This window comes from Lagenorhynchus albirostris, chromosome 3 (genome assembly GCF_949774975.1).
Source record: "Lagenorhynchus albirostris chromosome 3, mLagAlb1.1, whole genome shotgun sequence".
In the NCBI taxonomy this organism is placed as follows: Eukaryota; Metazoa; Chordata; class Mammalia; order Artiodactyla; family Delphinidae; genus Lagenorhynchus; species Lagenorhynchus albirostris.
Genome location: NC_083097.1, coordinates 64,429,668 through 64,455,975, shown reverse-complemented (window position 1 = coordinate 64,455,975; position 26,308 = coordinate 64,429,668). Strand labels below are relative to the sequence as shown.

The 26,308-nt window shown below is 33.9% G+C and overlaps 1 protein-coding gene across 8 annotated transcripts in view; it reads left to right on the top strand.

Moving 5' to 3' along the window:
- Positions 1-26,308, top strand: part of SSBP2 (single stranded DNA binding protein 2) — a 302,125-nt gene that overhangs the window by 209,482 nt on the left and 66,335 nt on the right. For 5 of the 8 annotated variants that reach the window (XM_060143228.1, XM_060143232.1, XM_060143224.1 and 2 more), the window contains 2 exons: positions 3,187-3,276; positions 24,634-24,693. In XM_060143228.1, coding sequence (XP_059999211.1) covers positions 3,187-3,276; positions 24,634-24,693 — 150 coding nt within the window. The remainder of the gene's footprint in view (positions 1-3,186; positions 3,277-24,633; positions 24,694-26,308) is intronic. The other 3 variants (XM_060143226.1, XM_060143231.1, XM_060143229.1) reach the window with 1 other exon arrangement.

The window sequence follows — 26,308 nt, the reverse complement described above, 5'->3', positions numbered from 1 at the left end:
AATAAATAACACAGAGAGGAAGGGGCACAGATTGACTTGTGCCTTCTTATAGGTAGAAAGATATAAAAACAGAAAGTCCAAGAGAGGAGACTTAAACAAAGACAAATATATAGCAACATGAAGAAAGATTTCCTGGTGACTCTTTAAAGTTCATTTTAATATATCCCTGGAAAAGCAAATAATTGTTCCATAATTTAGTTCATTTGAAAACACCAAATTTAATATATTGTATTTATAAAAAGCAGGTAAAAATTATATTAGTGATTTGGGAAAATATTTTAAAAGTAAAGTTTTCACTTCCAAAAAACCTTGAAATTCAAGTCACTTGACAAAGTAAATGATTTAAGAGCAGTTAGAAAATACATATGTGAAAGTATATGTTAAAAGCATACAAAGTAAACTAGTAAAAAGAAAAAATACTTTTAATGATAATTAATATTTTTACATTGCTCCAAAGTCTTATGTATTCAGTTTAGTTAGAAGTATTTTACAGCCATATTATTTATATGTCTTTCTTTTTTACAAGAGAGAGAATATAAAAAGTCAACCCTAAATAATTGTGGATATATTATATATAAAGGATTTTCCATGGTATTCTAATGGGAATTCACACAAATCCAGCAAAACTAATGCTTTGTAGTAGTTCTTAGTACAATTAAATTATTTGCTCTCCTTTTTTAATTCAGTCACAAACCCCCAGAATAATATTATACATACTTTATGAGTTAGAGCCAGCAACAACTTTGTGTGGATCCTCAAGTCATGAGATAAATTTGTCTCATGAGTTGGAAGTAAACTTGAGACAAGTCTCAGAAATTCCAGCAATGAAACCCAAGAAATGTGGTACTTCTCCCATCTACATTAAGCTCTAATCCCCAAAACTTGATTCTTATTTAGCTTACAGTTTCAAAGCATGTATTATTTATTATTGCTACCGTATATAAATGAGCAAGTTAGGCAGTTTGAGAAATATGCTCTTTTACAAAACTTAGAGTACCATTTAGTGTAACTCTTCAGTGTTTATTATCAGACTAGTATTTGTTATTGATCAACATGGTGTACCAAATGGTACTCTAAGCTTGAGTCCACACAGTACAATAAAGGAGGGAATTATCCCTTGTCAATAAATCCCAGAAGAATGGATGGATAATTTAGCTCAAAAATGTGATCCACAAAGTGAAGTTTGGACTGCAGTGCTCTATACCAGTGCTTTGTATTGGGTAAATAAACTGGATAATTACTAGTATTCTGTTCACTTCAATTTGTGTCCTTAGGCCAAGCCTAGAAATTACTATTACACCAGAAAACTAAAGCATCGTGCTCTATACTAGAAATTATGTAGCTATACTTGCCAGGCAACAAGAATTGCAGGAGAAATAGCATCTGTGAACAACACTAAGGAGGTGCAGCAATTCACTGAATTCTGTTTTGTTTTTGTAAACCTGCTCAACATTGTACTATACATTTCTATAAAAGCATAGGTGAGTGTGTTTTACAAACTTGTCTCTTTTTATGTAAGTCTTTTTTACTGCAAAAACAAGTTTCTATTCTGCAATTAATTAGAACAATAGTGACATCCTATGTCTAGCTTTCAGTACTAAGAGCAACTTCCCCATTAAAATAATTGACTCTCAAAGGATGTAGATCAAATCTTTCTTCCTAGATCTGCCTGTAACCATATATATTTAAACTAAAAGAAGATAAATGTTTGGTGGTAACTTTTTCTCTTACTCTAACATTGTGTATTAAAATTTTATGCAAGTTTAATTAAAATGAAAAACAGTTTGCCTTTCATTTTTTAAAAACGTGAGTGTTGATATTATAAGGCAAAATAGAGCCATCTGACAAATGGTAGGTATTCAATTAATGTACACTGAATGAAATTGCATGTTTTTGCTTAAAATGGGATGATAGATTGATGTTTCATCTTAATATCTAAGAAATATTATTTCTCCTTTTATACTTCTATGCTTTATCAGAAGTTTAGAATGTTGGCATTCATAGGTAACCAACATTTTAGATAACCACATTTAAATCTAGGTTTCCTCAGGAAATACTAAAATCATTGGCTTTCAGTGATAATAACTTCCACTACTATAGAATAAACATGTTTTAGTATTTTTATCAATTTATATATCGGGAAATATATGCTACAAATATACTGAGATATTATATCTTCTAATGGAATATTAATTCATGAATGAATAAACTGATCTACAAGTGAGAAAAGTACAACAAATACACTAGATCCAGGATTTGTTTTGAGTTCTTTTCATAACAGAACTGTTGAATTCATACTGACCTGTCTTCAGCATATTTCTGCTCCCTTCTTGGCTGTTCTTAGTATTTGTAATGTGTCTAACGAGATTGAGGGATGAAATCCATGGTTGTAAAATAGTTGTATGTATTACTGCTCTATGTAAGAGTTAAATCTAAAACCTTGACTTGACTACAAAGAGCCTATCCCAAAGTTTTTCATATTCCTATTTCATGAAGCCGTAGGATTCCATGAAATAATTTGCAAGTAAAGTAGACTTTGAATTTTTCAATCTGATTTTTTCATAATCTGTTTATCTGAGACTAATCTCTCCAAATCTAATTCCTTTCTCTTATTCAATCTCCTAATTACTTTTTCATCCTCACCACCTTGTTTTTTGCTATCAATTATATTTTGGCTACCAATTATAGTATATCAGAAAGTGAATAATGTGCGTGTTGCCACCTATAGACAGAGAAGTAATTATACTTATTTATGACAGAGAAAAGCATAATCTAAACAGAGTTCTTTTTTCCAACTCCTACAACCACCATTTTCAAACTTGTTACTTAAATATTTATCTATTTGTTGTTGATGTTGCCATTTCAGAAGGCTGTGCCTTAAAATAAAGCATTTACTTAAACTTCTATCACTTTATCATTTTATTTGCCTTTTATATTTTACTAAAATATACTATCTTATTAAAGTTCTGTGATTTCAAAAAGTTTAAAGAGACCTGTTTAAACCAAATAACTTAGTCATATCCTAAACTAACTGCTACATCTTAGTTTACCTCTGGAGTGGGGGAAATTACCAATATTTGTTCCCAGGAATGAAAAGCTTCCCTTCCTACAGTCTATTATCATCAGTCTTTTGTTCTGTGCCTTCTCTGTAATGATATAGGTTTGTTTCTCCTTTATTCTTTGCAGAGTGCTGCAGCAGCTCCCAGTCCAGTGCTAGGAAACATTCCCCCAGGAGATGGCATGCCAGTAGGTCCTGTACCACCAGGGTTCTTTCAGGTACTCAGAGAAACTCTGACTAGGAATGTTAAGGCATAGGAACTCCTGTTCGATTTTATTGAAATATATGAAGGAGAATGAGGCTATTTTAATCCTTAAGGTAAACATAATGCTGTGCAGCCAACTCTTGATTATTCAGAGACCGTTTATCTTGTATGTAGATTAGCCCTTCCTTCCAATATTTTCTTTATTGTCAAATTTTTATTCGTATATTTTACCATTTCACTGTGCAAGTAAGAAAGAAAGGTAGCTGAAATGCAAATTAGCTAAGCTGACTGTGGTGAAGATTTGGTGGGAGAAAAGGCTAATGGATGAGGTTTTGGAATGATATATGGATTTTAACTATCCAAGCCATCCATATCTCCACAGACTAAAGATAATCAAGATTTGGCTGTACTTTCACATTATGGCTAAGTCATAACCTATTCATTTATCAAAATTATAGGCTATAACAAAATATTTTGAGAATCATCTTTGTGGCTTTTAAACTGGAATTTTTATCAATATCATTATATAACATTTATAAAATCAGATTTTAAAATACATATGTTAGTATTTTAAATTTGCAACAAGTGCATTTATTTTAGCAAAAGATGATAATGATTTTAGAATTACATCAATTTTATGGCATCCACATTTTTTTTTTTTTTGCGGTACGCGGGCCTCTCACTGCTGCGGCCTCTCCCGTTGCGGAGCACAGGCTCCAGACGCGCAGGCTCAGCAGCCATGGCCCACGGGCCCAGCCGCTCCGCGGCATGTGGGATCTTCCCAGACCGGGGTACGAACCCGTGTCCCCTGCATCAGCAGGCGGACTCTCAACCACTGCACCACCAGGGAAGCCCTATGGCATCCACATTTAAATCTGACAGTTTTTTAACCCAAAGCTACATAGATTCTGAAGTTTTTTTTTTTTTTAACTCATAGTTAATTTTATAACACCCTTTGAGAAAATTAGGAAGAATTTAGGAGTTAAGAACTGCAGTTGGAAGGCATTACAGGAATTAATGTTATATGCTATATTGTTAATGAATTACATCAGGTACTTATAAACTAATTTGTCACTTTAGTGTTTTATATTTTCAAAGTCCTTGATAATCATTTGTTAATTAATACATACCATCATTTCAGTGTAGATCAATGTACTTTATAAATGTGAAAATGGAGAAATAAAATTATAAGTAATTTTCCACAGTACAGCAATTGAATAAAAAAAGTCATAATTAGAACCTAGTACTAAGTCTGAAATGTAAAGTCCTTTAGGATATGCTATTTGTCTGGCTACTGTATATTAATATTCAAAAGTCTTAGAGCTCACATTCTGTCTTGAGGCCCCTTTCTTAAAATCTAGGAACATATTATAACTCTTGGTTATTAATTAAACAATCACTGTTTAAGATAATAATAATAATAGCTAACACTTAGTAACTGCTTACTGTATGCCATGCTTTGTTCTAAATATTTCATGTGTATAAACTCTTAATCCTCACAATAACCTAGGGGTAAAATAAGTATTATCATCATTACCATTGCACAGATGAAAAAACCAAAGCATGATAAGCAGTTTGCACAAAGTCAGAAAATCACAGGACGGGGATTCAAGGCAAGGCTTTCTGAACTTCTGCCATTGACTTTACCGTTTAAAGTTCATAGTTGATCGTTACTCATAAAATATTTCTAGCTCATTTTATATTTTTTCCTCATGCTCTTATTTCTCTTACTAAGGATATATTGGAGTTAGGGAGTAAATCAGAAGAGTTTATCTACTTACAAGAGCTAGCAGAAGCTCTCTAAGTGGCACTTTAAAAAAGAGGCAGTGGGTTGGGAAGGAAGCCAAATTCTTCCTAGGGTTAAGCAAAGATGTATAAACCTATATATTTTCATTTTTACATTTTGTAGAATGAACCATTCTTCCCTTACCTGCCTTCTGCCTGAGTCTTGATAAGAGTAGTTGAAACAGAATTAACTTCTGTTTTAATCCAATTAGATAAACACTTGACTACTACTAGATGCCAGGCACTGTGGTAGGCATATAAAAATGAGTGTGTATAATACATACCTTCCTGAAGCTCACTGTCTAGCCAGCGAGTCATTATTAAAAATAAATAACTGTAATACAGCAAGATATGTGCTGTAACAGAGTAAAGTTCTGTGTTGACCTAGAAGAGAGAGCTATAAAGTCTGCCTGAACTGGAGCTAAGAGTGGTTTGGAAAAAGTTTTCCAAGAAGACAACAAGCAGAGGAATGATATTCCAGAAAGTGGGAAAAGTATAAGCAAAAGTGTGGAAGCATCAGAATGACCTGTGCAGAGGCATTCAGGGTAATATGAATGGAAAGTGGAGGGGAGGGCAAGCAGGAATTCCTGGAAATGAAATTGGAAGATAAGCTGTAGCATCTTGAGAAGGGCCTTATATGCCATGTTAAGAACTTGAGTCTTTATTCAGTAGGCATGTAGGAACTGTCAGACATCTTTCAGAAGGGCAGTGACCTGAATTCAAACTATAGATTTAGGCTTTTTTAGGCACCTATGATATAGTTGTATACAAAATCCCTGCTGTTAAAAAACTTACACTGTGGTGAATGAGAGAGAGAGAGAAGGCAATTAGAATTTAGAAAGAAAATGGCTATATTAAATGAGTAGTGCGTGTTTTTAGAGCACAGCAGAAGGCCACCAAACCCAATCTTGGGAGAGTCATTGTCAGAAAAATATTGTCAAAACTGTAAATAGGGCTTCCCTGGTGGCGCAGTGGTTAAGAATCCGCCTGCCAATGCAGGGGACACGGGTTCGATCCCTGGTCCGGGAAGAACCCACGTGCCATGGAGCAATGAAGCCCATGCGCCACAACTACTGAGCCTATGCTCCAGAGCCCGCAAACCACAACTACTGAGCCCACAAGCCACAACTACTGAGCCCACCATGCCACAACTGCTGAGCCTGCGCACCTAGAGCCTGTGCTCCTCAACAAGAGAAGCCACTGCAATGAGAATCCCGCGCAACGCAAGGAAGAGTAACCCTGGCTCGCTGCAACTAGAGAAAGCCCGTGCACAGCAGCGAAGATCCAATGCAGCCAAAAATAAATAAATAAAATAAATTAAAAAAAAAATAAAAAGAGAAAATAACAGGCATGAATTCCAATTGAGACTTTGCTAATAACCAGAAAGTTGTGTGTGGGGGGGGAAGTAAATAAAATCCAAATTGGCATCTAAAGATGAATTAGGCAAAGGAAGCAGAGAGATATGGAAAGAATATTCCAGGAAGAGGGAAAAAAATTTATGAAGACCCAGACAAGAAAGGAGAGAGACCAAATAATTCCCCAAAATCAGAGCTTAATTAGCTAAAGGGAGAATGGCTGGTGATGAGGCTCCAGAGTAACCTTGAGGAGCCTTGTAGGTTAGTTGAGTTTGAACTTGATCTTAAGGGCAGTAATAAGCTATTGAAGGACTTTAAGCAGGAAAGAGGCATGTTCATATTTGCGTTTATAGAAAAATCACTCCAGTTATAGGGTGTAGCGTGGATTGCAGAGGGACAGGTTTGAAAGTAGGGAGACTATTTAGGAGGCTATTACAGTAATCTAGGTGAGATTTGATGACAGGGACCACAAAATGAGGAGTAGGTTTGAGGTAGGACAGATGAAGAGGTGCCTGTGGGACCTCCAATTAGAGATATCCCTTAGGCTGATGAACATACAGGTTTGAAGCCTAAGACAGTGATCTAGGCTAGAGATAAAAACTGCAGGATTGTCATCATATCAAGGACCTGAATCCACAGGCGTAGATCGATTGTCCAGGGGGAAAGTACAGAATGAGAGAGTAAAGGGGTATACACCTGGACTCGAAAAACACTGACCCTTGAAAGAAGAGCAAAAACAACAGAACCCATTAAAGAGACTGGTGCAGACTGTCAGCTGGTTGGCTGTGACAGTAGCTCAAGAAAGAGACTCTGTGGACCTACTTAAGAACAGTGGCAGCAGGACTGGGGAGGAAGAAGCTATGCCTAGTATGTTTGATAGGCCTTAGTTGATTAACCAAGTTAGGGGTAGAAGGGAAAGAGTTGGAGGAATCAAGCGTGACTCTGAGGTTCCTACTTAAGGCCCCTGGAAAATTTTCATGTCTTAATCTAAGTTAGGAAAGATAGCGGGTAGAAAAAGTTTTAGATACGTTTGAGCATGATTAAATGTCATTCCTTTTTATCCAGGGTGACCATTCCAGCTAATCTTTTAAATACTTGTTTCCCCTATTCAGTAGGCTTAAGTATGGCCAGTCTCCCTAGAAATGCCTCTTAGAAATATTGGAAAGCTCAAGTCATCAAACTTTTGAAAAAGAAATAGTATGTTACCTTTGGTACCTGTCATAATGAGATCAGGGTACTCAAATGTTTCCTAAATATCAATATTGGTTTCCTATCCTTCATCATGATTCTGACCACAATGCTTGTTATTAATGAAGAGCAGCTACCTTCTATAAATAGAAATAGCACCATGACAATCAAAATTCAAGTCCAAATGCCAGTTTCTAATCCAGTTCCATAGAGATAGTGATGTCCAAGAATTATCCAGAGTATGAAAATAGTTTTGAATCCCCATTCTTATTTGGGGATGGCTGGATGGGACTAGACCAGGAAAAGACTGAGCCTATTAGAATTTAATGAATAAAGGAAAGTAAAGCAAGAAGAATTTTAATTAACACATAAAGCTTCAACAGTTCTGAGCTCTACTCACTGTGTGATCCTACCATAAGAAGTACATTGAAAACATTCTCCTAAATAGACAAACATTCTCGTTTTATCCCTGTTTACACTGCAGAACAAGCCCCCTCTTTTCCATTATAAGTATAGACTTACATATATTACCAAGTGGAATTATTACAAACTCTAAATTTGTGAATTCATAACAACTGCATTTGAATAATAGCAATTAACTCAAACTCCAAAATAAATAGTTACGATTAATGCCCCATACATTTAATAAGTCCATCCTGGAAGACGGTCTCTAGATTAGCATCTATCAACCATGTTGATATCCGTCACATCTATTTGTGACAGATATCAGCATGGTTCAGACTTAAACCTTGACCTTTTTTAATTGAAATGGGAGTGCTTCTGTTGTTGAGTAGGAGATCAAATTAAGTAAAATCAAGGGGAATAGTTGGACATGCAAAAGGAGGTGTCCGTTTAGTAAAATAAAGCCATTTGAAGTAAGACACATTTATTTACTTGGAGTCTTTTATCAAAGGAGTAATTTGTATAAGAAACGCTCTAAATTCTCACAGTGACCTACCATGGAACTGGTGAATGACTTTAGAGCAACTTTCTTAAATTGAGGAGTGTTGCTACTGGGGTCAGTGGGAAGATAGTAGAAGTGGGCTTTGATCTAACTAGAGTTTGGCAGTTTTGGTGGAAGAAAATACAGGACTGTGGTGTGGTGTGAATACACCTAATAGGTCCTCAGAACTAAGTCTATACTCTGACTCTCCTGTCCCTATGCTAGAGTATTATTCAGAAGTTTCACTGTATGCTAAGAAATTTGAATTATGCATTAAAAGCATCAACCTGCTGTATATTCATTCTCATAGCATTCTTACTAAAAGTCAGGCAAAAATTGATTCCTGTAGTTTTATCGAATAGGCAGCATTAATCCTTGAACCAATTAGATTTTCTTCACACTTATGTATAATAATCAAAATAGTTTAGTAAAATGCACTTATAAAACAAAGTTCTCATTCATTTGTACTTTTTTAAAAAATAGACTATTAACTCTGTTGCTTTATAATTTTCTAGATTTGAGTAGTAAGAAATCTTCTCTTGTGAATTTAATATAACTTAAACTACGTTAAAGAAATGGGCATTTCTTATTTCAACCAAAAAAATCTGAGGGGAGTGAAAAAATACTTTATTTTTTCCTTCTTTCTGCTCTTTACCACAAGAAAACTTCTAAGAAAACCATATCTTGTTTTTATCACTCTAATCAAACACATCTATAACTTTTATATAAAACACAATGTAATCTTTTTAATAGGTCTAATGTAGATATCTTTGTGTATATAACTAATGTGGGATATATACTTGTAAATATTTAATTTTGAATTCTGTATAGCCTTTTGTTCATTTTTACCATGTATTATATTGTGTTTTGATTTTTATCTTAATACATTTGCTGTATTCTTAGTCACTGGATCTGTCTTCTTTACTGAGAACTGTTGCAAACTAATAATACATTGATGATGGATTGTAAATGTAAGGCTTTGACATGAATAAGATTATAAATACTTGTTGAAGATAAAGTATACCAAGTAATTTAGTTTCAGACTAGAGTGGCCATCCATATTTTAAAATCCGAATTGATCAAAACTCTGATATGGTGGGAAATATGTTGCAGCAGTTTTCTAAGTCACATTCTTTCTACAGGCAGAATGTTAGCAATGGTAAAGCGGTTTTGCCATCTAGTGGTGGTTTGCCGATGTCTCTACTTGTTTGGGTATATTTTCCAAAGGTTCTATTTTTAGCAAGACTGCACTGTAGCAAGCTGACCTAATGCTTTGACATAGTAATAATGTAATAACAACAACAACAAAAATACAAAGAAATCTCCCCTTTTCTCCATGGTACACTTATTGACTAGAAAAACTCAATATAAATGACGTTCATAAAGCACCAAAGACAAAAACAAAGCTCAGGGTAATATAATATTCTTGATATTTTAAAAGAAAGAGAATCAAAAAGGAGAAAAACAATTATTTAATCTAACACTTGAAACTGAAAAGGAAAAAGACAAGAAGAAATGTTTTTACAAGCCCTGGTTAAATGTTTCTGGAGGTAGATATTTGATTTATTTTTGGACATAAGTCCTACATTTTGAAGATACCTTCATAACTAAGCATACTCCTCTTCCTATTCAGACTTTCACAAAACAACCTTTTATTATCAGTAGCACCTGTTTTACCCTATTATTTATAGATATAGTAGTTAAATAGTCTCCATTCCTTCTCAGTTTCCTTCTATTATTAATCTTTAAATTGTCTTCTCTCCCAATGGTATGCCTTTCCTCTTATCCCTCCTGATCATGTCTGTTTCAGAAGTTAGTATTAGGAAATACTCTAAGCCAGGAGAAACTCCCTTTTCTTCTCCCCAGAAGTTGTAGATACCATCTTTGACCTCAGATAACAAACCAAAAGATTAGTAAGTACATCATTTCTTAATTTGAATAAGTGGAATACTGAATATCTCAAGTTGAATTGACTTACTGAACTATAACATTTAACATTATTAATATATATAGTTTAAAATTCGCACATTAAAAATAGTATTTCTCAGAATTAAATACACCAGGATTTGGAGAGTAGAGGTGGGGAAGGTTGCTTATTTGTCAAAGTTCAATAAATAAAACTGAAGTTTAATTTTCTTAAAAATGTAATTTTGAATCTTTAAAGAACAAAGATTCTGAATATTGAGAACAGAACAAGTCTTTCTCTAGTATAAAGATAAAAGCAACCTAAAAAAATAAAGGTGCCTGACAGCTACTGGCTTTGATAATGCTTTCCTGCAGTTGTGGTAATAGTTTTTCTGGCTTCAACTAGTAGAACAAATTAAAACTGCTCAGCTTGAGTAACTAAGTAAGTTTTTTTTTTAAATCGCAGTTTCAAACAACTGAAGACCCTATAGCAGTGACTAGATGGACAACAAGCAAAGAAGAGGGTGTCAGGGGTTTAGACTCTTTACTTGGGTTTTTCAGTTAGAAGGGAATGAAATAGTTTCCTATTAGAAACCTTACTTTTGATGTTTATTTATCAAAATGGGTATTTATGAAAAAGTTAACTTGGCCATCCTAGACCAATATCTTATTTTTGAAAATTCTTCCCAGAATGCCTCTATTTTTATTATAGGTCCTTGGGAAACAAAAAAATGTATAGCAAATATCCAAAGGCAATTTATAACACAATCTTAGTTTTTTGTTTAACGTTGGTTACAGAAACAAAAACGGGCACCATTCTTTGGGGAATTAGAGGTAAGGAATGGATTATTAAATATAAATCAAATAGTAAATATATTGCAAATTTCCTATATAGGTCGGATAGATTTGCCTTAAGTATACATAAGGATACCTTCAGCTTTTTGAAAAATAGCTTATCAGACTTCCTTGGTGGTCCAGTGGTTAAGCACGGGTTCAATCCCTGGTAGGGGAACTGAGATCCCGCATGCCATGCCGTGCAGCCAAAAAGAAAAAGAAAACACCAGAAAAAAAAAAAAAAATATATATATATATATTAAAAAAATAAAAAATAGCTTATCACTAGGTCATGTTCTGGAATAATTTGTCTTCTATCTATATCAGAGGTCAACAGACTTTTTCTGTAAAAAGCCAGATAGTAAATATTTTAGGATTTGAAGGCTTTGAGGTCACGCTACTCAACTCTGTTGTTGTAGTATAAAGGCAGCCATAGACACTGTGTGCACTAAAGAGCATGGCTATTCCAGTAAAACATTATTTACAAAAACAAGTGGTGGAGCACATTTAGCCATGATAATTTACCCACTCCTATTCTTTATGAAGATGGTCACCACTAGATGGCCTGTAAGAAATCCAAAGGGTAAAGACCAAGAACAGTGTTTCTCCAAGCGTATTCTTGTACTATTGTCAAGAGTCCCGGGGGTCATCTGCCTCCCAGTATATCAGGATTCTTGGTGGTGGGGTAATGGCACTGGAAATCCTTTGGTTTTTGTTGTTTGTTTTTTATTTTTAACAGATGAGTCTTACAAGCTAAAATTTGAGAACCACTGGCTCAAACTGCTGATGACATTCAGCAACAAATATTTATGGCCCCCTCCCACCACCCTGTGCTAGAGTTACTACAGTAAACAAGCTAAAGAGAAATCCTTACCCACATCCAACGTAGAGTCCACTATGGGAGACAGTCAGTAAACAAAATAAATAATTATTTTAAAATATATGATATGTTAGATTGTGATAAGGACTAGAGAGAAAGATGAAGCAGAAAAGGAAAATAGGCAGTGTTGAGGAAGTTCTGGATGGGATGGCCACAGAAGGACTCATCAGGAAGATGCCATTTAAGTAAAGACTTGAAGGAAGTGAGGGAACAAGCATCTGGTGTCTGAAGGAAGTGTTCTAGGCTGAGGGACAAGCAAGTATAAAGCCCTTGAGTTCAGTGCATGACCAGCTTTTTCCAGGGACAAAGAGAATGCCTGAGTAACTATAGTGGAGTGTCGGCTGGGGAGAGCAATTAGATATGAAGTCGTAGGCAGGAGAAAGCCACATCAAGTAGAATTTTGTAAGTCATTGTAGGGATTTGGGGTTTTGTTCTGAGTGGAGGGTTTTAGCAGGGTCTTTCTGGCTGTTATGTTGAGATTCATCTATAAGAGGGAAAGGTGGAAGCAGGGAGACCAATTTGGATGTCACTGCAAATGTTTACAAGAGAATATTATGGCTCAAACAAGGCTGGTAACAGTGGTGAGAAGTGACTGGATTCTAGATATATTTTGAAGTTAGAGCCAACAGATTTTGGCGATGGTCTGGATATGTGTTGTGAGAGGAAAAGACAAATCAAGGGTGACCGCAAGTCTTTTGGCCTGTTCAGCTGAAAGAACGGAGCTGACATTTACCCGTGTTATATAGGTAAAACTGCAAGAGGAGGTATGAGGGGACAATCAGAAGCTTAAGTTTAAACTTGTTAAGATTAAGATGGCTATTAGATATTCACGAGATGTAGGGAGCACGGTATCAGATCTGGAGTTTTATGCTTGAGGCTTGGACTAGACGCATTTGGGAGTTATTAGCATACAGATAATATTGAAAGCTGTGAGCCTGGATGACATCACCCAGGTAATGAGTAGAGAGAGAGACAAGAAGCTCAAGGATCCCAGGGTTCTGTTTTTAAGAAGGCAGGAAGATGAGGAGGAACCAGCAAGAAGAATGGGAAGAAGGAGCACATGAGCTTGGAAGAAAACGAGGCAATGTGGGAGCCTGGAAGCCAAGAAGAAAAATGCAGGGAAGTGAGGAATGATAGCTGTGTCAAATGCTGCTGATAGTTCAAATTAGTTGAGGACTGACAACTGACCACTGGACCTAACGAGGTGGTCACTGATGACTTTGATAAGGCCAGGTGGAGTGATGGGGGTGACAGCCGCATAAAAGTAAATTCATGATAAAGTAGGAAGAGAGAAATTGCAGACAACGAGTGTGTCCAACTCTTTCAGAGTTTCAAAGAGTTTTGCTGTAAAGGGAAAGTGAAGATGAGGCAGTAGCTGGAGAGAGAAGCTGGGGAGGTCAAAGAAATGCTGCTGGGAGTGAAGTGTTGGCTATTATAAACTGTTCGTTCCTGCCGAGGGACAAAGAAAACTGCTCTGCTGGCACTTGTGGACAGAGAGTATAGGCAATTGCCAGGTGCCATCTATTATACCCAACAATCAGGTATAAGACATAATGCCAAGGAATAGAGTAATCGGATATTCTTTGTACACAGTAGGATGCTTATCAAGAAAGAGTAAAATAGAGTTACTTACTAAGAGTGCCTGCAAATGTGACTACTACCTGTTTTCTGTCATTTTTATATTCTATAAATAATCTGACATTGCAAATACCTTTGACATCAGTAATATTTTCTCCACTCAAATTTGTCTTAGTTTTATTCTGTACATTTATTCTGTATCTATTTAAGACACGTGGTTCAAAATGCATCTTAATTGGAGATGGAGAAATCACTTTGTGCAATTTGAATTCTCTCATCTTGCTTATTTTCATACTTTTTAGCATTAGGCAAATTAGTAAGCTGTAGTTTCAAAACAGACTTTTGGGGCATTAATAATTTCCGTTAAAAATCTGTTGAGTAGAAAAGATTATACAGTTCAGACTTGAGTTGAGTAACTTTAGACTTCATGTTTGCAGGTAAGTAACCAAGTGAATATGAAGTGTAACATTTCATTTTAAAGAAAGTAAAAATATATATAATCTGCCACTTGTATCAGAGACCAAGCCCATAGGCAGGTTTCTTTAACAAATGTTATCACTGCTTATGAATTTGAAAAGACTACTGCTTTATCAGTAGAAACTTACCTAGCATATCAAGATACCAGAAGGGTACCAGAACAAAGTAGCTTTTTTTTTTTTTTTTAACCTAATGGTACATTTAGGTAAATTAAAGTGCTTGTCTCCCACCCTCTCATCTAGAACAAGTTTATGTGGAAGCATGAATATAAAATAGGGAAAAGGTTGGGGAAGAGGGGAATGTTTTTGCATTCTTCAATGAAAAATTAAGAGTAGTTTTAAAAAATTATTGTTTTTGCTTCTTTTTTTATCGAGTTAGCCCAATACTTTTCCTCAATTATAAACCTCATATATTGATTTTCATACCCATAGTGTTTTTTTTAATATACTACTAATGAGGGTTGATCTGTCCTTGTGACTTTAGTCAGTGATGGGAGGCAGCACAGAGCAAGATTCAGCTTACGCAGGACGCCAGCTACTTGTCCCACAGACACCAAAAAAAAATAAAAGGGTCTGTGTGTATTTGTGAATATAAATTGATCTAAAACAAATCAGTAAAGTTTTTTATAGAATGTTTTTCAAACTTCTGTAGTTGATTAGACCAGAAGGCAGCATAGTCCCCATTCACAATCCACAAGTCCATTGCCACGAGCCAGTATCTGATATATGGTAATGAAGGCTTGAGAAATAGTCTCATCTTTTTGAAAAGGCCCATAATAGAAATGAGCAATTTTAATGCTTAGACTAAATCCATATCAGAAGAATCAACCTGCCTATAACTCTGTGCTGAATTGGATTAGCCTTGCCAAAACAACATCTAGGAAACCTGATCTGTTCATACTTTACAGATATTTGATATGCGTTATTTTAATTAAGTGTTGTTGATGATAGAATATCTAAGATGTATGGAAGATAAACTACATATTTATGCTTATCAGCAGAATTGCTAGCACAAGTATGTCATTTTGTGAGCTAAATTAGTTTAATACTAGTTGGAATTAAAATGTGTTAATCAAGAGTGTCTTATCCACTGGGGTGTCAGTAATGTCTGATGGAGATTTTCCTGAAAAACAGAAAAGAAACTGAACAAATTAAGATATATGAATTGTAAAGTAATTTTAACGAAATTCATTTGATGTATAATTTATGCTTCATTACTTTTCTATAGAAAACTTATGAAGCATCTCATGGAATTATAAAAATAAAAACATGTGAACAGTCCTACTGTATGAACGATGGCAGAAATGAATGTACAAGTCACAACACTTTTTGTGATGCTTTTTTCAAAATAATACTGTCAATATTATATATTATTGATAGCCATATGACTTCAACTCTTATCACAATTAAGGAAAAAAAGATGTACTTCTAAGTGAGATTTTGAATAGCAAAATAGAGAATAGAAATCTATGTAGGAGAATCATGTAAAGAGAACTGGACTAACTAAAAAACTGGACCCAGAATGAATAAAAAGTAATGTTTAATTTTTAAGAGAATGTTTATGCTTGGGGTAAAATCTCATAGTGAACATATTTTTATTACCTTTACAAGACTATAATTATAATCTTCCATATTTATCATTTAAAAAAATTATGTTCAAGAGAAGTTTTTCCCTTGAAAGATTCTGTCATAATTTTTATGACACAGAATTGTGTATTATTCCCTGTGTCTGCCTAAAACAGTATGTGAAAAATATCAGAAGAAAGATTATATCTGTCTAAAGTCATATCTGCACAGGATCAAGAAACGTAGATATTTGATCTTTATGTAATTAATATAATTACTGAAGATAACCAATATTTTTCCTAGCTATGTATCACTTTGTATCTTGTGTTTTTGCCTAAATGTTGATGGAAGTAAATTACTTTTTAGCAAATAACCACTTTTTCTTACAGATTTTTAGACTAAAGATGGTTATGTGGTAAAGACAATATGATGTCACTCAAATGCTGAGCCTCTTAATGGAAAGAAAATATGTAAGCTAGAACATGTTTCTGAGACCTGAGGATTATGGCTCTTTGAATGTATTTAAATCTAAGAAGACCAGGGTCTCATGTGTACACCTGGCACTATATTAGACAAACAGTTGAAATGCCCTGCTATATTGAATTACTGGCAGTTCTCATGGCTGGCCTCTGCTTTAGAAAAAAATTGGGAAGTTATCATACTTTTTTTTTCTCCAAATCATACATAAATTAACCTGACATCCCTCTATACCAAAAAGTGGTTATTAAATACTGTTACTTTGTAAAACTGCCTAAGAATCACTATTTTCAACCCTGACGCCCCAGAAATAGAGAAACCTGAAAGCAGTAGGAGAGAGTACAAGACCTTCTTAGTCATCTAAATCATAAATTCTCTCATATGTTGTTGATGTAGATATTGTAATTATAACTCCGTATCATCTTGGGATCTCCAACACTTTGTTCTTTACCTACTTTTATTAGGTCCTCTAGAACAGGGGTCACCAACCCCCAGGGAACCGGGCCGCACAGCAGGAGGTGAGCCACGGGTGAGCAAACGAAGCTTCATCTGTATTTACAGCCGCTCCCCATCTCTCTCATTACCGCCTGAGCTCCGCCCCCTGTCAGGTCAGCAGTGGCATTAGATTCTCATAGGAGTGTGAACCCTACTGTGAACTGTGCATGCGAGGGATCTAGGTTGCACGCTCCTTGTGAGAATCTAATGCCTGATGATCTGAGGGGGAACTGAGGCAGTGATGCTGGCACTGGGGAGCGGCTGCAAATACAGATTATCAGTAGCAGAGAGGTTTGACTGCACAGAGACCATAATAAATCAGTTGCTTGCAGACTCATATCAAAACCTCATCAGTGAGTGGCAAGTGAAAACAAGCTCAGGGCTCCCACTGATTCTGCATTATGGTGACTTGTATAATTACTTCATTATATATTACAATGTAATAATAATAGAAATAAAGTGCATAGTAAATGTAATGCCCTTGAATCATCCCAAAACCATCCTTCTACCCCCCCAACTCCCCCCACCCCCTGGTCCTTGGAAAAATTGTCTTCCATGAAACTGGTCCCTGCTGCCAAAAAGGTTGGAGACTGCTGCTCTAGAAGACATAATTTATCCTATATAAGCAAGCTGAATTTTCCCCTCTATACATATAAACATTTTCTCATTAGACAACCAGATACACTATGCCAGAACTGTGCCTTACCCTTTGCAATATCAATAGATGCTACCTATTTTTAACAAGACACATAAATTGGCCAGGTGAGATTTTATACAAGAGAACCAAACTTTATTACACCTTTTGCTGGTTTATAGAGTCTTCCATCAATGTTGTTCACTCACTCAATCAATGACCCAGCTATGGAAACAGCCAAGTATTTATTGAATGCGACTCTGTACATTCTCTCTTAGAATGTGCTAACTGCTTCCTTCCCTTCCTCCAGAACCTCATTACAAGTTGTCACATTATAATGAACAGCTTGATTACAATCATAATACTCTTCTAATAATACCACATCCATGTACCACCATTCCTAACCCATCTTCTATTCCCTTCCAGTATGTGACTTAAAAACAAAAATAAATGAACTAAAGACAACATATATTATCAAAACTCTACCAAAAATATTCAAGAAGAGAGAGATAGAGCTTACTAAATTTATTTTATATTTCAGTTGTTGAATTTCTTTTCATCTGGTGAATCAAGAGCACATGCTAATTAGTGTTTTATGTGCAAATTAACTTGATTACCTGAAATACCACTGTCTTTTCAGCTTTTCATGGTTGTGTGGTAACAAAGGTAAAGAATTCTACATTAAGTGAATGGTTGCAAGGTTGCTGGGGGTGCCTAGGAGGAAATGCCAAGTCAGGCAATTTATTTATGGTCAGTTAGTCATAAGAATGAAGTATGTGTACCTGCCTTTATTCTATAAAGGTATTACTATAGTCGGATGTTATATAGCTCTAAGAAAACTAAAGTGGCAGTTAAGGAATTTGGTCTTTGGTTTTCTTTTACATAAAATAAGGAGGTTGACCTAGTTAACTCTACAAACTTTTTGCTGTAAAATGTGTCAAAAAGGTATATTGGAATAAAATTCTATAAGTCAGATTTTATTATAATTGTACAATACAGAACTTGTAAAAACTTCACTTGAGTAGTTTTGTGAAGTCATTTTTTAAGTGTGTATTTCTTTTTTAGACTGTTTTGTAAGTTCATGTTTTCTCAAACTTGGTAATTGTGTATTTCTATGTCATTTAAAAACTACTGTTTTTTCAAAAATAGAAGCAAATTTCACATGAACAGTTTTGTACTCGAAAAAGTTCAGTTACTTTAAATTGTAGAACATATCTCAGACTTCTAAATTTTCAGAATGTAAACTGTCCTAAATGTTACATTTGTTCATTCTAAAGAACTTAGTATTATTCTTTTCATCATTGATTTGTTCTAAATTTGTCCTAAATAAAATAAAATGTAGTATATAGAAAATACTTAAGTATAAAATTGGCATTTTAAAGAAGATTTTACTTTTTAGTGATTTTAAATTTTCTTTATTATCAACCTGCTCTTAAAGACCAAGATTTAAAGAGTTTCTAAAGCCATGTTGAAATCTTTAAAATAAGATATAGGGTGATTTATACACTGTTGCCATCAATTTTAAGGATTCTTAGAAATATCAGTTTTATTTTATGGATTGATTACCATAACATTAAGGTACTTGTTCTGATCTGGTTTCATGTCCTTTCCTCTGAAGTGGGTTCCCTTCATATCAAGGCACACATTACGCTGCAGTGTGCTGAATCCTCTATGAGAATAGTGTGCTCAGGAAATGGAGGGAAAGGAGCCTATAGAGACTCCTTAAAGAGGAAGTGACATTCCGGCCCCTGGAGGATTAGTAGATGTTTACTTGGCATAGAAAGGAGAATACTGAGTTATCTCAAGAAAAATTGTGGTATTGATAAATCATATTTATGCTTTCTGGAAACTATTAAAATGTTAGAAAATATTAGTAAAGTTAACATTTGAGCAATGTGTCATTTAAGATGTACAGTTTGATCATATATATATGTGAAAAGAAGTTAGGGCTTTAAATGGTTCTTATCACCTGTAATTTCAGAATGGGTAAATTATTTATAAAATAATTCCATTGGTGGGGTCTGGGATCTTCAGAGAAGGAAAGATGAGAAAGAACTTCTTCCTTCTAAATCTTAGAGAATTGAGATAAAGCACTAACAGTTTATGAAGATGAAATAAGAAGAGGGAGACTACTACTTTCCACTAGCAGAAATGGCAAAGAATAAAGGAAAATCTCTCTTTTAGGAAAGCAGAAGTTTAATATTTCATGAATAATTCTTGATATAATGGAAAATAATAATCCTTTAAGACTGAATGATGTTCATTCTGAAATAAATTATGATTCTAAATGAGTGTGATTTTTTTCTCTAAAAGACTACTTGGAGGAAATGGGCTGGACATTTAGTTTATATTTCTATTAGAGTTTTTTTCCTTTCATTTAGTCATCAAATATTTATTGATTTTCTGTCTTTGTATACGTTTTTATTGCTTGCACTTTGGTTTATCCCATTCATTCTAAGTAGATAACTGAAACATGTAGAAATGAGAATTTATGCCTATAAATGTATTTCCATATGTCAGGGTACTAACTGTGCTACTCAGTTTATCTTGTGTATTATAAAGAACCTTTGTCCATGAGTTTTGCCTAATTTGGAAAACTTTTTTAAAAGCCTAGCCTTGATTTTTAGTCATTCATAGCACTACATGTTCTGTCAAGTAGGGATGATGTAATATGACTTCTGAGGGAAGGCACCAGGTTGAAATATTATTTTCTTTGGGTTTTCATTGATATTTGCCATTTGGTGAAGAGAATATTTTATTTCTTCCAGATTAGTGGACTGTAGAAAATAGTTTTTCCAGAACATTGTTTCTCCTATTAATTACAAGACTGTGAACCTTGAAAAATCCTAAGCAGAGGGCAGTGATCTTCATCTGCTTTGTTCACTGATATGTCCCACCATCTAGAACAGTACCTTTGTGGGTGCCTAATAAATATTTGTTGAATGAACAAATCTCTAGCATGCCTTTTAATCAGTAAGTGCAGCTTTTTTATTCTATTGGCCTTTGATCTGAACAAAGGGCATCATTGTTGGAGTATTTTTTTTCTTTACCTAAGTTTTTCTTTTTCTCTGGAAAGCATGGGAATAAGCTTCTCTAGCTCCTTGATAAAGATAGCTTGTGCCTTAGGAACATAGACTGATATCACCCACACACACTTCAAATATTTATAGCTATTTACAGTATGCTAATCTTTATACTTAAGGGTAATGCTGGAAATAATTAACATGGAATCATGTTTTTGTTTTTTTTTTAAAGAATCAAGTATTATTCTTTATTATACCAATTGACCACTATGCGGATGCAGATTCAAAATTAGGAAATAATACAAATTAGTATAAACTATATTTTAAATGGCCTTTTATGAAATATTAAAAAGAAGTAAAAATATTCCAAGTAACTGGAAATTGTAGAGTTAAACTACCTATTCTACTAGCATTAATATTTTTTTTGTTTTTGTTTTTGTTTTTTTTATTTTTTTCACACACACAGTGTATTTTATTTTTACAAGAGGTAAATAAACTGACACCAAGCATTGTAAATGGATGACCACAACAAAACCAACAATGATTGCAATTACCAAACACGAAACACACTCATACTATGTCATAATATTGACATTCAGTATCATGGGGGTTTTAAATTATTATTTCCCAAGAGACTGCTGAGATCATCTTGTCCAACTCTCTCATTTTAAGGTTGGGAAAACTAAAGCCCTAAAGGCTTTTAATTTAGGGTCCCTCTGCTAATTAGTGGTGGTGCAAAAACTAGAATCCAGGCCTTTGACTCCCAGTCAAATGTTTTGTCCACACACATTATAAATAACTTTTTAGCCCATTTTTCAAGGGGAAGGCTTTTTCCATTTAAAATATTGATTCATCATTCTGACACCCTCAAGCACATATTTTGATGCCCAAACTATTAAAAAAATTTTCCCCAAATATTATGAGTAAGTATACTTTCATAGCTAAGGGCTCTTTTGAGGAACCTGTTCTTCCCAGGTTATCAACGCAGAGAGTACTGAAGGTCTGTCGATAGATGTACTTTATAATATCAGTAAGTATACTTTATAATATCAGTATGTAATCTCTTAGATTAGCATTTTACCATAAAAGAATTTAAACTTGTTGTAATACCTTAAATTATATTTGAAAGCAAATTGACTTCTGAATAGTGAAATACAGAATATTAGTAGAATATTCTCATTTGCTAACATGAAAACTCTTTTGGGTTCTGTTGCTGTGGCTATACCTCAACAAGTAGGCAGCTGAGGACCTAGGTGGTTAACCGGATATCTTAAGAATCAATTTGAATATTAAGAGCTTATAACAGCACTAATTTGATATTAAAATGCTTTAACCATAATAATGTTTATATTTTAGGGAAAAGTAGTCGTTTTTTATCTAAACTAACTAGATTTTTGTTATTTTTTGCTTTAATTGTATAGCTATAGATTGATAAATAGAAGTGGTTTTCTTCCTTTTTTTTTTGGCTAAAAAAATTTTTGAACTTCTGGAGGAGGGCAAACAAGAGGAAATAAATTAAAAAGAGACTCTTTCTCTCTCGCAATCTTATTCCATAGGGGACTACAGGTTCGCAACTACCACATGCACTGCCTCTCCCTCTTAGTAGTCCCTTGATGGGGCCTCATGGTCAGATAGGAGAATACAACAGTCCTGTTAAAATACATTTATTCACAATGCCATTGATTAGAGAAAAATTTTCTCTTTTCAAATAGTCCATTTATATTAACACTATTACATTATTTTACATTCAGAGGAACATACAAATCTCAAATGCCCTGTTTCAAATAAGGTACATTTCAAGGTTATCAGTATTTAGTAGTGTTTTAATACTTTCTACCTTGTATTCCATCTTGAAGTGATTTTATTATAGACAGGAATTATCAGTAACCTATTTTTATGTCTCCATGTCTCAAACACTAAATTGATATTGTACTTGGGCTTAGTGACTATGTCATAAAACATCACTTTGTGAAAGAAAGGCAACCATTCCAAAATCAATGACACGATATTTAATTAAATTTTTTAAGTGAGTCCAGAATTTATAAGACAGTTTCATAAACGAAATTAGGTGGTTAGAAAAGTAGCAGAGGGAGTGTGAGTTTTGGGATGAGCTTCCCAGTTGACAGTATAGTTAACTAATTAATCCAATTTAGAGCTTCAGAAATGATGAGAGTCAACTTTAATCAAATGTGTGAAAACTAAACATTTTTTAAATGTTTAAACTGGAAAATCCACTTAAGTTTTATCAGCTGAAGGTGACACTATTACCTGAATAATCTACTGTTTCTGTCCATTTAAAATGATCTCCTAGGAATATGTTAACATATAAGAACACAGCAAGTAAAAACTCAAATTGTTTAATTCTAAAGTTCTTCTTGTTGGTTTGTCAGACCCTCCAAAAGATATTATAGAAAAGTCTATAGCACATAAATTTGCTAGAATTTTATTTTTCAGCTGCTGCTTTTAAAATAGCCCTAGAACTGCAGGCCTAATTTCTAAAAATATTTTTAGAAAATTCATTATAAATGTGGAATTTAATTATGTAAAGTACTATAGATTTGGCTTGCCCAAGCCTTTGGTAAATTGATTCTTAATTTATATTAATTCATTCTTAATATTTTACTTAATATTCAACCCTTTAGAGTTGATAATTTGCTTATATTACATGTAATTATTATAATTAAACAAAATTATATTTTTCTATAAAAATGGAATTTTGAATAATTTTAGGAATAAACTTAAAAATAAAAATTGTGCCCAAATCTGAGTGATCAAAAATATTCTCCTTCCACTCATCATTGGACAATCACTAAATGATACTTTTAGCATATTTTTCAGACAGTTTCAGGACTGACAGAATCAGCACATCTTAGCAGCCTCTGATTCATCTAACAAGATAAATTGACTTGAGTTTTAATATAAGGCCATTTTTTTTCTTCTGGACTTCTGGAGGAGGGCATACAAGAGGAAATAAATTTAAAATATAACATATACACACTACTATATATAAAATAGATAAACAACCAGGACTTGCTATATAGCACAGGGAACTATATTCAATATTTTGTAATAACCTATAATGGAAAATAATATGAAAAAGAATAGTGGGAGGGAGGGAGACGCAAGAGAGAAGAGATATGAGAACATATGTATATATATAACTGATTCACTTTGTTATAAAGCAGAAACTAACACACCATTGTAAAGCAATTATACTCCAATAAAGATGTAAAAAAAAATAGATAACTAATACGGACTTACTGTATAGCACAGGGACTCTACTAAATACGCTGTAATGGGCTATATAGGAAAAGAATCTTAAAAAAGAGTGGATATATGTATATGTATAACAGATTCACTTTGCTGTGCACCTGAAACTACCACAACATTGTAAATCAACTATACTCCAATAAAAATTTTTAAAAAAAGAATATATATATATATGTGTCTATATTTTTATATATATATATATATATGTGTCTGTGTGTGTATATGTATATATATAATGGAATCACTTTGCTGTACACCTGAAACTAATGCAACATTGTTAATTATACTTCAATAAAAATGGTTATTAAAAAAAGTACACACCTCATAGTCTGCTAGGCTCAAAATATGCAAAGAAATTTCAATTTTAAAATGTATAATCGATTTTGAATTATAACAAACCCTTAATGAAAGAAAGCCAAAGCTCTCCTAACCACAAATGTCCCTTGGAAAAGAAATTTCTTTACCATTTTAAATGGAACTACAAAAGAAAAGATGAAGAAATTTGGCAACTTTAAAATTATTAGAGGAAAATTATAACCGAATTGGGTAATTCAGTCAAAATTATTAGAGGAAAGTGATAACTGAATTGGGTAATTCAGAATCCAGTTTGTATAATAATGTAGCCAGTGATCCTCTTCCTGAAGTCTTTACTAAGATTCAATTGCCTAAATTTCTTAGTCTTACTTTTTGCCAATTAGATAGCATTAAAATTTTTTTTTGCTAGTTACTTTAGTCATCTTCGATTTTTTTATGATTTCTTTGGAATTTTTCCAGATATTCTACAAAGTAAAAAATAGGATGGTAATTTTTGTTAAAAGCTTTTATTCTACTGAAATCAGCCACATAAGTAAATTTGATTTATGTTTTGTATAATTCAAAAATTCTTAAAAGCAGTTTATTTTCAGATCTGTATTTTACATTGTTTTTTTGTTTTGTTTATTTGTTTGTTTTACTTCAATAGCCTTTTATGTCACCTCGGTACCCTGGAGGTCCAAGGCCCCCACTGAGGATACCTAACCAGGTAAGATTTGTGTGTGCTATTTAAGTTTGGTGGTTTTTTGTTGCGTTTTTTTTTTTAAGAGTCAATAAAGATCTTGAAAATGTCACATATTTCTCTCCTATAAAAATGTTAAATTATTCTGCATCCCATTTTATGCTACTTCTAGTGATGTATAACCTACATTAAGGGTTGGCAAACTATAGCCCATAGTTTGGCTGACTTTTTGTAAATAAAATTTTATTGGAACGCTGCCACATTCATTCATTAATGTATTGTCTATGGCTTCTTTTACACTGCAATAGCAGATTTGAGTGATCATGATGGAGACCATAGGTGGCCTGCAACCCTGAAATATTTACTGTCTAGATCTTAACAGAAAAAATTTGCTGACCCTTGGAGTCTACCATATACTTTGAAGCTACCTTTCAAAATATATATAATTTTGGTAAATGCAGATTATACTGTGAAGGATGGCAATAAAATTTTCTATGAACATACTTAAGCTTATTTTTATATTATATAGTTACAATAACATGGCTGTAACATACCAATTTTGCCCAATTATAGTGGCATATCAAGCATATAATTAGCTGCTTCTAGAAGGGTTAGATCTATTAATAGTTAACAGTAGATCATCCAACTATCTTTATCTACAAGAGCTCTGCGATTTCACAGACTTTCGTCCTCAGATAGTTTATCAATAACATAAATACTTATTTGCTAAAGAGAATAAAGCACAATTTTTACTTGCAGGTAGCTTATAGTTTAGGTTTAGAATAGAGACAACGTGCATGTGTGTGTATATATATATACATATATAAGTAACACAAGAAGAAATTAAATGCTTAACCATATGGAATATTAATGTCAAGATGATTGTTTTGTCACTTTCTTTGTTTTTGTATACATCATTTTCCCAGATTTAAAGTAAACCCTGGTTTATTATTTTTATCACAATAAAATCTTTTTCATTTTTTAAAAATTTCCACTTCCTTCCTGACCAAAAACTGGAACAAGAAAGCTGTGCTTACTTTGATAGTACATTTGATAGAAATGGAGTTTTCCTTCTCCTCTCCTAACTCTTACTGAAATTATGCAGTGTCCTTGAAGTGTCCCAATTGCTGGTGTTCTCTGCTTCTAATGCACAGCAAAGAGTGCCAGCACCCACATCCACCCCCAGGGGAGAACTCTAAGCAGGCAGCAGTGCTGGGTCATCTCATGGTTACAGGGCTAGAAGTCCTCACATTAGCAGCTGGAGGAGTTTTCTCCTTCAGACTGAAAATGCATTCGGTACATAGGGCCAGGGAAACATGGCATGAAATAGGAAAAAGAAGTGCATGGATGCCAAGGGTTTCAACATATGGGAGTTTTATTTTCTCTGTGGGTGAACCTATATGTATTGACAGTCAGATCTGCTTATAGGTGCCTGAGTCTTTTAAATTTCCTTTTCTAAGGACAGAAAGTTGTATCTTTCATTGCAGTCTTCATGGTGTTTCAGACATACCATTCATAGCTTTATGTATTTTGTAGATATAAGAGGTTTGTGAAAATCTCCATTAGGGAAATGTGAATTTCTTGTACAAGCATGTGAGAATTTTTCTGATTCCATTTATTGCATATGAATAATGAAAATCTC